The sequence below is a fragment of the Vigna unguiculata genome, chromosome 2 (genome assembly GCF_004118075.2).
Source record: "Vigna unguiculata cultivar IT97K-499-35 chromosome 2, ASM411807v1, whole genome shotgun sequence".
Taxonomy (NCBI): domain Eukaryota; kingdom Viridiplantae; phylum Streptophyta; class Magnoliopsida; order Fabales; family Fabaceae; genus Vigna; species Vigna unguiculata.
Window position 1 is genome coordinate 33,832,344 of NC_040280.1, and position 13,865 is coordinate 33,846,208.

Here is a 13,865-nt window from a genome sequence, read left to right on the forward strand (position 1 = left end):
GAGAAGATACACTAGGGTTCTTCTTCCCCAACCATTACAAGTGCAAGAGGAACAAGAAAGACAAAGCGACATTTGCGGCTGAAGAAAGAGATGCACCAACTGAAGAAGGAGGATTCATCGAAGAAGATGAATTGATTTAAGGCTTCAATCACTTTATTTATTAATTGACACGTAGGCTATAGACAACTTCAAAATCAATTGACTGGTATCCGTTATACTTGTTCACCTCATCATTTGAAAACATCGTTTAAGCAACTTTAACAATTATGGCCAAATTGTTGCTATTTTTCAAAATTAGGGACCCAATTGAATCAAATAAAAATTGAAGGACTTATTTGAGATTTCATTATAAATATTGAAACCTCTGAAATGATTTAATATATATATATATATATATATATATATATATATAATTAATGACAAAAATTCTCTAAATAATTAATTATATTTAACAAAAAATTAAATATATTACAACAATTCTTCCGATACTCAATTGGAAGATCTTAAATTTATCCAAGGCTTAAATTATATTTAATCATATTTAAATATAAATCATGGATAAAAATGTAAATAACATCTATAAAAAAATGTGACAAAATAAATAAATGGAAAACTTAAAATATTAATCGACTAAAAATCAACCGATTGAGACCTTAATAAAATAAACAGGAATATAGGTAAAAAGATAACTTTTACAATATCCTTTTTATTATATATATATATATATATATATATATATATATATATATATTTTGTTGATATTATATTACTGATATTATAATAATAGTTAATATATAAAATGGAATAAATAGAGAATAAAAAGTATTGATGAATGACAAGAAAAAATAACTCTTATAATAGTTTTATAAAAAACATATACAAATAATATTTAATTTTTAAATAATAAATAAATAATTAAATTATAAAGATGAATTATGAATAACTGAAAAAAATTCTCTTAATATATAATTATAGATAATGACTAATATATTTTTTATATGACTAATAAAAGTAAGAGTCGAGATATTTGTAAAAAAAATTAAAAAGGTAGTTTTCTTTATATTTTATTTTGGTATATTTTTAGTAGATATTAATTTTCTTAAGATAAATTTATTATTTCTATTTTTAAATAATAATATTTTACAAAATAGAGTGAAAAGATATTTTTTAAACTTGATTTTATTAAGTGACTAAGTAATAAATTATCATAAAAGAAAAAACGTAGTATAGAAAATAGAATTTATTTATTTAAATAATATTATTTTATAAAATAAAATAAAATAATAAAATAATTAATTTTATGGAGATATTTAATTTTATGCATATGCATTAAGGAAAAAGAGATCTGGAGGAATAAAGAGACTAACGAAAGTAAAAGGCCTTAACTTTTTATCCAGCTCATCAAACTGACAAAAATGACCATAAAGATAAACCGATGACAATTTCTTTTGACGCCTCCATTTTTTTTATTATACTTCCCTATTTGTGGGAAAAATCTAAATTATGCATAATTTAAAAACATTTAAAGTTACATAATTTAATTTTTATATTTGATTGTATAATTCAAAATTAAAAAAATATTTAAAATTATACAATTAAAAACATTTTAAATTTTACGTTCATAATATATTATATTAAGTGAAAATACATTCAAAAGAATATAATTTAAAATATGTTTATAAATCCTTAAATATTGATTATATAATCACTAAACTAAAAAGTCAATATTTTTCCAAATGATCCAATCCAAAATTCTAGAGCATAAGTAATTTTAAAACCATAATAATCCAGGAAAGTACTAGAAGAAAACATGAACGAAGAAATTGACTAAACAAGTGTACACAGTTTCCCAACCCAAATATTATTTATCTTTAAAAAAATTAAATTTTATTATTTAGTTAATATTGTTGGTTTTAAGTTTTTAATATTTATTCAAAATAAAACATAAATAAATGTAGAAGACTCGGTTCTCCAAAATTACCAAGTTCAAATCCTCTCCTCTACGGTCCACTGCACTCTCACAGCAGCAAATTGAATATCCATCTCAGAGACGGAGCCTGAAGCCTAAAGCCTGGAGCTGCTTCAACTATCTGAATTTCTGAACTCATCCATTCGTCAGCGCTGCTAGAACTAAAGTGAGATTTCTCTCTTTCGAGTCTTTTGGTGACCTGTATTTTCCACCGATCTACATTTCTCTTCGTTTTTCTTCTGAAGCGATATGCGATATGGAGACCGATAAATTACTTTTGCATGGTCATAAAGTCATTGTATTGATTCAAAAATAGCCAGGCATTTAAAACATTAGGTGTTACCTCCAGTCTTCTTTCTCTCTTTTGCAGTTGAAATTCTGTTGAATAGCATTTACCCCTTTCTAGATCTTATTTTCTTTTTTCCGCCTAGATATCCGGAGGCTGAAAAGTGAAAACTTCAACCTCTGCCCTTTTTGCCCACCTTAAACCTTTTGCTTGACTACATTACATAGGCTCGAGGTCTGAGAGCTCTCGATGAAATCTCAATTTGTAATTAAAAGGCTAGTTAGTTTGTATTTTTTCTGCTGGTGTTCAGCAATCAAGAGAATAATTATTGCCCACTTTGGTTATTACGTGCTTGATTTGTGCATTTCCTTATGATGTAGTTTGTTAAATACACGGTGTTTTTGCATGATAATTACTGAATATTTGTTTTTTTCCCCTATTATTATTATTATTATTATTATTATTATCATCATTATTATGTTTCTTGATTATCATTGTTTGTGGCAATGTGTAGATTGTTTAATGGAAAGTGGAGGGAACTCCCTTCCATCAGGGCCAGATGGTGTGAAGAGAAAGGTTTCATATTTCTATGATCCAGAGGTTGGAAACTATTATTATGGGCAGGGGCACCCAATGAAACCACATAGAATTCGAATGACGCATGCTCTTTTAGCCCACTATGGATTGCTTCAACACATGCAGGTTCTGAAGCCTACTGCTGCCAAAGATAGGGACCTCTGCAAGTTCCATGCTGATGATTATGTGGCCTTTTTGAGAGGCATCACTCCTGAAACACAGCAAGACCAATTGAGACAATTGAAGAGGTTTAATGTTGGTGAAGACTGCCCTGTATTTGATGGTCTTTACTCTTTCTGCCAGACATATGCAGGAGGTTCTGTTGGTGGTGCTCTAAAATTGAACCATGGAGTATGTGATATTGCAGTAAATTGGGCTGGTGGTCTACATCATGCAAAGAAGTGTGAGGCTTCTGGGTTTTGCTATGTTAATGACATTGTGCTGGCTATTTTGGAACTTCTCAAAATACATGAGGTTTCCCAAATTTAATTTCCCACGTTATATCATTGATTTATGACTGTTCTCATTTTAATTCAGGTTGAATTTATTCCTTATATGACCAACAACTGCAATTGATTTCAAAACTGGAAGTGTATTTTAGAATAAAGAAGTGAGTACGTTCTAGAGAACAATGGTTATGCGGATGGGTTACAATAGCCTAGTGGTTTGTGGTAGTTAGTGAGGGAAGTATATAGATACTATTACACTCATGAGTAGGATTTCTTTTTGGATCTTTTGTAATTAACTATTCTATAGTTGGAAAGGGAACTATTCCCTTGGCAGAGAAATACCGTAGTTTGTTTCTTTGGTTTCTATCTCTTTCCTTTATCTCTCAATTTTTCATTACACTTTGAGGGCCTATCAGTTGGTTTGACTTGCCTTGTTTTGAGTCTGGTCAGTGAGAATAGTAATTGTGGAAGCCAGGGTGGACTCTTTGATAAAGTTCCTCAAAAGTTGTTGTTGCAACCTGCTCGTATGGAGGAAATCAAGAAGTTCCTCGCATAGCTAATGGGAAAAAAAGTATTGAGTGGACAAATGATAATGATGATGGTGTGGAAGATCAAATTAACTGTATTTGGATGTGCATCTGCTGAAGACAAACTCACATCACACTAAAGCTAGTACATAAAGCTTCCGCATGTTGAAGATGATGCAGAAATATGCAATATGCATTTTATTAATCACACAATAAAGCCCAAAGAACCAAGTGGAATTGTAGTTGAAAAAATTTCTCCAAGGTCAATGAAAAGAGTCTCCTCGAGTAAAAGAGGTTGTCTTTGAAAGGGTTGACCTGATAGGCTGATCGGGAGGATTGCAAGAGTGGAGAAATTTTTTAGGTTCAAAGTATCTCATTGTATCAACATACTTCTGACCCATAGAAATACTTAGTATATGTTTCTTTTTTCTATAAGGAAATTGTAATCGACTTGAGCATTATCACAGCCAGGTGGGCAATGAAATTGAGATATCACCATTTTAATAAATTTATTTTTTCTGACTCTTCTCTCCAATCAATTACTATGCTCCTTGCAACTAAATCCATTATGACATTGGTATCCCTGTTCTGAGCTAGGATTATTCTCAGGTTACTCTCTGGATATTCAAATAGTCCCAATTGGTATTAGAGACAGGTGGATTCATCAGCAATGGCTGTTATGACCTGAAGTCAAATTACGATGGTTGAGCTCTAGAAGAAACAAGAATTTAATGATTTAATTGTGAAAATTGGTGAGTATGACCTGTTTGAATCATCTAGATGCAGGAATGGAACAAATCAAGAGCTTATTACAGGCTCAATCTTCCTAGAACCACAATGATGATTTCTCTACCAACAGTCACCATTTTGGCAATCAAAATGAAGCCCACAACTCCTACTCTACTCGCATATCTAAGGTGGAATTCTGGTTTGATGGTAAGGATATGGAAGAATGGTTGTGTATGTACATTCAGTTTTTTTCTCTGGATGGCACATTGTAAGCTTGCAAGGTTCGTTTAGCCTTTATCCACCTCAATTGGGCTGCTTACAGTGGCATCTCTCAACTATATGTGTAGCAATTTGGGTATCCACCCTCCCTGCTCTGAATACATTGCTGATGTAGCTCAATGATTCGACAAAGTTTACAATGACCTGCTTGCTCTAATTAAAGTCAAACGCAAAGGCAGGCCACGTTAATATGTGGATGATTTCGAGGTCGCCTGAACTCAGGTAGCCCTTCTTCCTGAACAGGCCTTGAGTATATTCTTGGCTGGATTGGAACATGAAACCCAAAGTGACAATCAGGATGTTGAGCATATTCTTGGCTGGATTGGAACATGAAACCCAAAGTGACAATCAGGAAGTTCAACCCCAACTCTATTGCTCCTGCAACTCACCTTGTGAAGTTGCATGAGGCTGCCAAAGCTTCTATCAATAAGCATGGTGTCAGAAACCATGTCCCTCCTGCTAAATTCACTAATTCCCCTCCTAAACCTCAGTTTTCCATAATTCCATCAGTTGAAGCATATGATATCTCAAGTTTTATTGCTGCAGTTGGCTGAGGAATACCCTACTGCAGAAGCTGGAAAAGCTAAACCTGAGTCAGCTGTGGATGGTATTGCAGTTGAGACTCTTCAATTTTCTGTGAATGCTATGACAGGAAATTCTAGTTTTTGCACCATGAAAGTAACTGGCCTTCACAAGCTTTCAGCACCGGCAGATTGCCACAACCATAGAACATCAAACAACTAGGAGATTTTTTCAGTTTTGTTGGCTATTATCAAATATTTGTCTCTACTTTTGGCAAACTTGCTAAGCCTTTAATTGACATTCTTAAGAAGAGGGGATTTACTGGGTGTAAGGAGCAACCATTGGGTTATTTTCTTGGAGGTCTTCATTCAAGATCTTGTGTCATAGACATTTCAATGGCCATTGAGTTAGCCTTTAAGTTGGAGTCTTGGAGGAAGATCTCAAGCTGGGTGGGGAGCTACATGATTTTAAGGAAATTATTTTTCCTATTCTTTCAATTATTGGTTGCCATCAAATATCAATTCTTTAATGAAAACTTGTTTTGTAGTTGTTGTTATGGGTTCTTCTGAGTTAGGAGAAAATATTGTGTTGAGTTGCAAGAAGATATTGTAATCATTACAAGTGTGGTACTGGAAGATTCTAGAGATCTTTGTAATCATTACTCTAGGGGGTAGAGTTCTCTCCATATATATGGGTCACGTATTCTTACATACAATTTCAATAATGATCTTTTTCCTCTCATATAGCTATCCCTTTTAAATTGGTTCTTGTGGCACCAAGAGCGACTCTTTGGGTGAGTAAAAGTGATTGTTGGGTGCAATAAAGGCCTACAATTGCGTGTTAGATCTTGCTATCAAGTTTCTTTTGATAATTTTACAGAAACTGTATTTGAAGACTTAAGGAAGATGAAATTTGCAGAGATAACAAAGAAAACACCGTATATTTATTTCAATGGAAAGTATTTTAGAAAACAATAACTCTGGCTCTTCGAGGGTCTAGTATCCTCCCACATATATTTTCTTTTGCCTTCCCTTATTCTCTAAACCCCAAAAGTATTTATACAAACCTGTCTTATTCATTAACTAACTCTACTGACATGGTAACTGACTCCCAACTACTTGTACTTGCATCAAATAGCTTTATTCCCATTTCCCTTATTTCTTTTCCCATAAACCTTTGCAATAAGAGGCTGTCCAATTAGTAACTGCTTCCATATAACCAAAATCTCTTGCTGACCAACATCATTTATTCTGCAATCTAACACAACTTTTGGAATCAAATTCAACTCATGACCTTCAGTTAATAGTTCAGGCAGGGGTTGAAACTTCTGTGTAGGGTGTATAACTTTTTTCAAGAGTGCACATGGAATACTGGATGAATTTTAGATTGAGGTGGAAGCTCCAGCCAGTAAGCTACTGCCCCTACCTTGGCTAGAATTTTGTAAGGACCATAATAGCATGGACTCAACTTCTTCTTCAACTTTTTAGCCAACAATCTAATCTTATATGGTTGTAGTTTGAGATACACCCAATCACCCACCTCTAGCTGAACATCTCTACGATAATGATTAGCATATCTTTTCATTTGATCTTGGGCCTTCAACATATTCTCTTACTCTTTTAACCTATTAGCCTTCAACATGCGAGGTTGAGTTCCTATTAACCTAAACATTTAGTTCCGAAACCTACTCATGAAAAGTTGGTCTTGATTTGAAAAAATGGTAACGGGAAATCCATGTAGCCGAATCACCTCCTTGATAAACAATATGCTATAGTCTTTGCTGAAAAAGGGTGTGATAATGCAAAGAAATGAGCATGTGTAGTTAGATGATACAGAGACACTAGAACAAAATATTTTCATTGAGCCTTAGGAAGGCCACCTATAAAGTCCATTGATATGTCAGCCCTACTTTTATGTGGAACTGGAAGAGAATGTAACATCCTGCTGGAGACAACATACTTGGCTTATTTTTGCTGATTGATTTGCTATCACAAGAAGCTACATATTCTTTAATATCGTCCTCATACGCACCCAATAAATAAATCCTACTATTCATTTATATGTTCGAAAAAACCCTGAGTGCCCTCCAACATAAGTCATAAAATTCTTGATTACAAAAAGCTTTTTGTTGTGCTCTAGTTGGTAATCCTTGACTCCAAAATGCTAAAGGATGTTCCTCCTTTAAAATAAGATGGCCCACAATCCCGTACCTGAAGTGCCTATCTCTATCACAAATTGTTAGTGAAATCTGGAACAACCAGTGTGGGTAAGGTTGTGACAACAGATTTTAATTGTTCAAATGCTGTTTGTGCTGCATCATCCCACTGAAAGTCATTTTTGTTCAATAAAGAGTTTAAGGGTTTGGCTAGCTTACCATAGTCTTTCACAAAGCATCTATAATACCCAGTAAGACTAAATAATCCTCTCAAACCTTTTACAAATTTTGGTGTGGGCCATAACCACATTGCTTCTAGCTTCTTTGGGTTAGCTGCCATGTCATCAGTAGAGATAATGTGTTTGAGATATTCCATACTAGTTTGCCCAAAAATACACTTCTTTTTATTCACTCTCAACTCATGTTGTAACAGTACCTCCAACCTGCCTGTAGGTGTTGAATATGTTCTTCTTGATTGGAACTAAAAATGAGAATATCATAAAAAAATACTAATACAAACTTTCTCAAAAAAGGTTTTAACACCTCATTCATCAATGATTGGAAATCTGAACAAGCATTTGTCAATCCAGATGGCATAACCACGAATCCATAATGCCCTTCATGAGTTTGAAAAACTGTTTTCTCAATATCTTCTTGCATTCTTATTTGATGATAGCCCAATTTAAGATCCAACTTAGAAAAAACGGTATTCCATAACTGCAATAGGAAACTTATTAGGTATTGTAATTTTATTTAGGCCTCTATAATGAACACAAAATTGCCACCCCCAATCTTTTTTCTTGACTAAAATAATAAGACTAGCATAAGGACTTGCACTTGGGTGAATAATGCCGGTTCCCAGCATTTCTATCACCAAATTTTCAATCTGTCTTATGGGAGTGGGGGATATTTGTATGGCCTACTATATCCGTTTTTAGAAGAATTGCACGATCTTGCCTCCTTTGAGGCGGCAAGTACCTGGAGCTTCAAAAACATGTGTATTAGTTGGGTTTGCAGGTGTCTACAACAAACATGCATTTGGTTAAATTGGGAGGTGGATTTGAAAAGCAAACACAAGGATGCTACAATGATCTCCACCCTAGTATAGGAGTGTGTTGTCTAAATTTTTTTGGGTCTTTGAATTTGGACGAGTCAATTTGATTCTGGGAGTGGCTTGGTTGGCTACTACCTTGGGGAAAGTTTTGACTAATTTGAGTAATTCCAACATGACATGTCATTCATGCATAATGGTGTAGTATTCCACTCAAATCTGGTGCTAACTTGTTTAATGTGAACCATATTGTTACACTGCGTACAAAAAAATGAGATTTGAAAAATTGATTGAAGAAATAGTCTGGGATCATTCAACCTGGTTGTAATCCTTTTACTAGTCCAGTTATTTTGATCAAGAAAAGGTAAAGGAGTAGGGGGCTTTGGTCGATTACAGAGTCCTAAATAAAGCCACAGTAACAAGTCCCTGACAAATACCCAATTCCTATGATTGAGAGTTATTGCATGAATTACAAGGTACAGCTATCTTTTCCAAGATTGGTCTACGAGCTTTTAATGCTCACCCATGCCACTTTAAGTTCTTGGTTATACCTTCTGGGTTAACTAATGCACTAACCGGATATCAATGTGCAACGAGTTCTATTCTCCATAGAAAATAATGTGTTGTACAAGGCTGGTTCCCAAAGATCCGGTAGTGAAGGTTCTTCTAATGGTTTAAGGTTTTTGGTTTATTGGTTCCTTCAATATGCTTAATACATATTATTATCTAATAAGCTCTTTTTTCTTTTCATGAATTGTAATTGCTGGATATTTTTAACTCAAAAAAGTAGAGTGTCTTGCACACTTGTGCTTTGGTGTTCTCAAAGACCTAGAGATGAATTCAAATTAAGTAGGCAATTGTTGAGTGTTTTCTTTTCATATTACTTATTTCAACAAACTGAGTTGTATTTCATAGAACTTATCCTACTTTTATGTCAGCATTTGATGTGAATCTTTTCTTGTTCTCGTCCTTGAGAACAATGCTTGAGCTAGAGCTTCCCTTCTATTTTTGAATGGGATTTAATCTGCTTTTTTCTTTTACGTTAATGAAGCAGACATTGTTTATTGCCTTCAAATGTCTGGTTGCATTAGAACTTATTTAAGATGTGGGTTACCAGAGACATTACCTTCTGCATTCCTATCAATGTTAAACGTTTTGTAATAAATATTTTTTCCTAAGTGCTCTATCATAGTAATCTGCATTCTCTTTATCATGTGCAGCGTGTTCTATACGTGGACATTGATATCCATCATGGTGATGGTGTAGAGGAGGCCTTTTACACCACTGATAGGGTCATGACTGTTTCATTTCACAAGTTTGGGGATTACTTTCCTGGAACAGGTGATATTCGTGATACTGGATATGGTAAAGGGAAATATTATTCACTTAATGTTCCCTTGGATGATGGAATCGATGATGAGAGCTATCAGTCCTTGTTTAAGCCAATAATGGGAAAGGTTATGGAAATTTTTAGACCTGGTGCTGTTGTATTACAATGTGGTGCTGACTCTTTATCTGGAGACAGATTAGGTTGTTTCAATCTTTCCATAAAAGGGCATGCTGAGTGTGTCAGATATATGAGATCTTTTAATGTTCCCCTTCTATTGCTCGGGGGAGGTGGCTATACAATAAGAAATGTGGCACGTTGTTGGTGTTACGAGGTATTGTGTTGTGTGATCTTTCTTGAACTTTTTCTGGTTGAATTATCTTATTGTTTTTGTCTCGTTTAAAAGAATGAATGTTGATGCCTGATAATTAAGTTCTCAGTAGTAGTTTGATTTTGGATCTCCTCTGCAATGGACATGAATGCGGGTACAGAAATTTGAATGAAGAAATCACAATAGTTCGACTGATACACCTTTTCTTTTGTGTGAAAAATGCTCTTTGGTGCACACAACTCAAAGCACTGGTTAAGATTTAGTTGTATAGCATTATTAAAAAAGGTTACGGAAAACATCTAACAGATTAAAAGTTGAGATATGCCTGCCTATTTTTTTTGGCTTTTAGCAGTCCTGTTGAAATCAAGTATATGGGAATCAGTATTTGCCTGTACACCTGATATTTGTGCCAAGTAAAAGTATTCTATTTTTTAAGCAGAAAGTGTTCTCTGATTAACAAATTTCTATTGGTTGCTGATCAGACTAGCGTTGCTCTTGGGATTGAACTAGATGATAAGATGCCTCAACACGAGTATTATGAATATTTTGGTCCTGATTACACTCTTCATGTTGCTCCAAGTAACATGGAAAACAAGAACTCTCGACATTTATTGGATGAAATAAGAGCAAAACTTCTTGATAATTTGTCTAGGCTTCAACATGCACCAAGTGTTCCATTCCAGGAGCGACCACCTGATGCAGAGCTACAAGAGGTTGATTTTGTATCTATTGAGAAATACAATACACTTTTTTCCAACTCTTTATTTTATGATCTCTTAATCGTTATTGAACTAGTTGCCTAGTTCCCTCATAGATATGTATAACAGTATTTTGAATATCTTTGGCCTGTAAATATGATCGAGTAGGAGCATATCATGGTTCCAATTCTGCTACTATGTTCAGGAAATAGATATTTCTCTCATTGCTTAGATTTATTGCATCCTAGTGGAGTTACTACTCTTGACTTTTTCCAATATCCAAACTGCAAAGGTTGCATTTGAAATGGAAAGATCTGCAGATTTTTTTTTTAATTTATTTTAGACACAGCTTATTTTAAAAAAACCATCATTACAAAACTTGTTAGAAACTTGGCCACTCTGTAAACATGTTTCAGAAAAGCAGTTATCACGTCTCAAGTTAAAGTCAGAAATTTGTCTAGAGCATTGTATATTATATATCCAAAAATTAAAAAAAAAAAAACATGTTCATTAACATGTACGAACATGCTCAAATGATCCGTCATATTTTTTTCTTTCAGAGATTTGTTTATCATTTACCATCATTGTATTGACAAAGTGCTTGAGTAAATATTGAGAATTACTTACTATTCATATTCAGAGAGATGAGAATCAAGATGATAGAGATGAAAGATGGGATCCTGATTCTGATATGGAGGTTGATGATGACAGGTATTTTCTTGTGCTTCTGCTGCCCATCTTGATAGTTTCTTTTGAGGCTCTTTAAATGATCTGTTTTCTTTACAGCAAACCTCGCAGAAGGGTGAAAAGTGAACGTGTTGAAGCTGAGCATAAAGATGCAGTATGTCCCGACCTGTTTTCTTTGTCCTTGTAACAGTGGAAAATGAACTAAGCATCAGAATAATCTTTTCAATATTATTGAAATCAAATGAACTAATCATCAGAATGAGTAACAAGTACATTATAGGGAGTTTAATGAAAATTATATTTCAATCCAATTCTGAGTATAATTTTATTTTTTACGTTACGTGTCATTTTAGCAAATTGCAATATATTTTATTACATTCTCAATTGGGTTCCTTTCATTTATTTATTTTCCCAGTGATTGGGTTCAGGTTATGACACTTGTGTCTCCTTATTCATATTGCAAAATGACGTGCTTGTGCGGTGATTTTTCTTGTTTTAGTTTTAAGATGAATTAATTACTTTTAAGTGTGGCAATTAAGAGCATATTTTAAATTTCAGGAAAGTTATCATAAACATCTGGACAGTGGAAGAGATTTTCTCACGCCTTTCAAGGAGATTGCATGCTCCAAGGTTGAATGTTTTGGTCTTTGTATACTAAAATTTCTCATTTATAAGATCACACCGGGGGTTTTAAAATTGCATCTTTTCAGGTGTCGGCGGTGGACTCAATGGCAGTGGATGAACCATGCATCAAAGAGGAGCAGGATAATTTAAAAGAGCTTTCTGATCACAGGTCAAGATGAAGCACTAATAGGAATTGGTCAACCCTTCTCCGACTAGAGTGTATGTTGACCTGTAAAGTAAATTATAGTTTTCTCTTACGGTGGTCTGGTTCATTCACGTGATGTCTCTGTAGTGTTTTAAATTTTTTCTTTATCTGGAAACTGAAGAGATATAGTGCAAACTTTGCCTTGGCTTTTGATGTCTAATATTACTGCATGATAAAGCTCTGTTGCCACATATGGTAGTAGTTTATTTTTTTTTTATTTTTTTTTCTGTATGTTTTACTATGGTAGGCTTGTTATCAAAATATATCGTATGAGGAGCAGCAGCCCATGGTTGGATCCATGAGATAAAATATAAAGATTCTTGTGTTTCTTGCGAAAGAGATGAAGCCAACACATTCCTTCACCGTAAATCTAGGTTGTCGTTTGTCAATAACCCCAGATAGTCCAAGGATACCATCGCGTCTCAGTTCAGTGGTGCGGCCATTGCAGCCACTATTCCAGAGTGGTGGAGCGGGCACGACGTAATGTTGTTTCAAAATCAATTGAGAGATATGACGAATTTGTTTCAGAACTGCTAATTAGTGGGGGTTCTTTGTGAATCTTAATTCTGTATCAGGCCTTTTAAAGAAAGAAAAAACCCCTCGACCCGTCATTCTTCTCTAAGCTCTCCTGTTTTTTCGGAGATCCACTGCATTTTTCAGTGACCCCTTTGTTTTTCATTCTTGCAGTTTTAAATTGTGTGCTCAGTTTTTTGTTTCCCCTTTTATTCTACATCTTTAACCTAGTACCCCACTTTTTTTTTTTTTTTTTTTTTTATGTTTCTCCATGGTATTAAGTATCATAGATATGAATTGTACGATAGAGATCCTCTGCAATAGTAATAGTATGAAGACTTGTTTTAGTTCTTGAATTGTGATTCAGATCCTCCGCAATACGAATAATATGAAAACTTGTTTTAGTTCTTAAATTGTGTTGGAATCGCACATACATATGCAAATTCCGAGCCAAACTTCCATATGGATCATTAGTGACCACTGAATCGGGTTGGGTCTTTCAACTTATTTTAAAAACCCTAATGTTTTTACCTTTGCCTTTTTTGTGCAATACAAGCTCGTGTCTCCTCGCATCCTTGCCTTTTGTCTCTTGTTCTCTAATAAGGTAAGGACATCTGTAAGGACATCTTGTTTTCTCATTCTCATTATGTGTCTCTCATCTCCTCTCAAAGTTCGCTCAAAGATTTGAACTGAGGTGCAATGTTGTTGGAGGTTGTGCGGTAGTGGTGCGACTTCGTTGAAGGTTGTGTGGTAGTGGTGTAACTTATAGAGTTTTTCTTTTTTGTAGGCTTTATTTTGTACTCGAGGTTGTGTTATGGACATGTTGGTGGATGACACTTAAGAAATGAGTAAATAAAAAGGAATGGTTGATGTTGTACAAAATTTGTTTCGTAGCATATAATCATAGTTAAATAAATTTTATGGAGCAATTACATTG

The 13,865-nt window shown here is 34.2% G+C and overlaps 1 protein-coding gene across 1 annotated transcript; it reads left to right on the forward strand.

The window, feature by feature from the left end:
- The first annotated feature begins 1,960 nt into the window (after nt 1–1,960).
- On the forward strand, nt 1,961–12,730 carry LOC114173654 (histone deacetylase 19-like). Its single transcript, XM_028058159.1, has 8 exons — nt 1,961–2,135; nt 2,770–3,305; nt 9,764–10,204; nt 10,684–10,914; nt 11,540–11,610; nt 11,686–11,740; nt 12,145–12,216; nt 12,297–12,730. The coding sequence occupies exons 2-8, from the start codon at nt 2,778–2,780 to the stop codon at nt 12,387–12,389; spliced, it is 1,491 nt and encodes a 496-aa protein (XP_027913960.1). The 5' UTR covers nt 1,961–2,135; nt 2,770–2,777; the 3' UTR covers nt 12,390–12,730.
- The last annotated feature ends 1,135 nt before the right edge of the window (nt 12,731–13,865 follow it).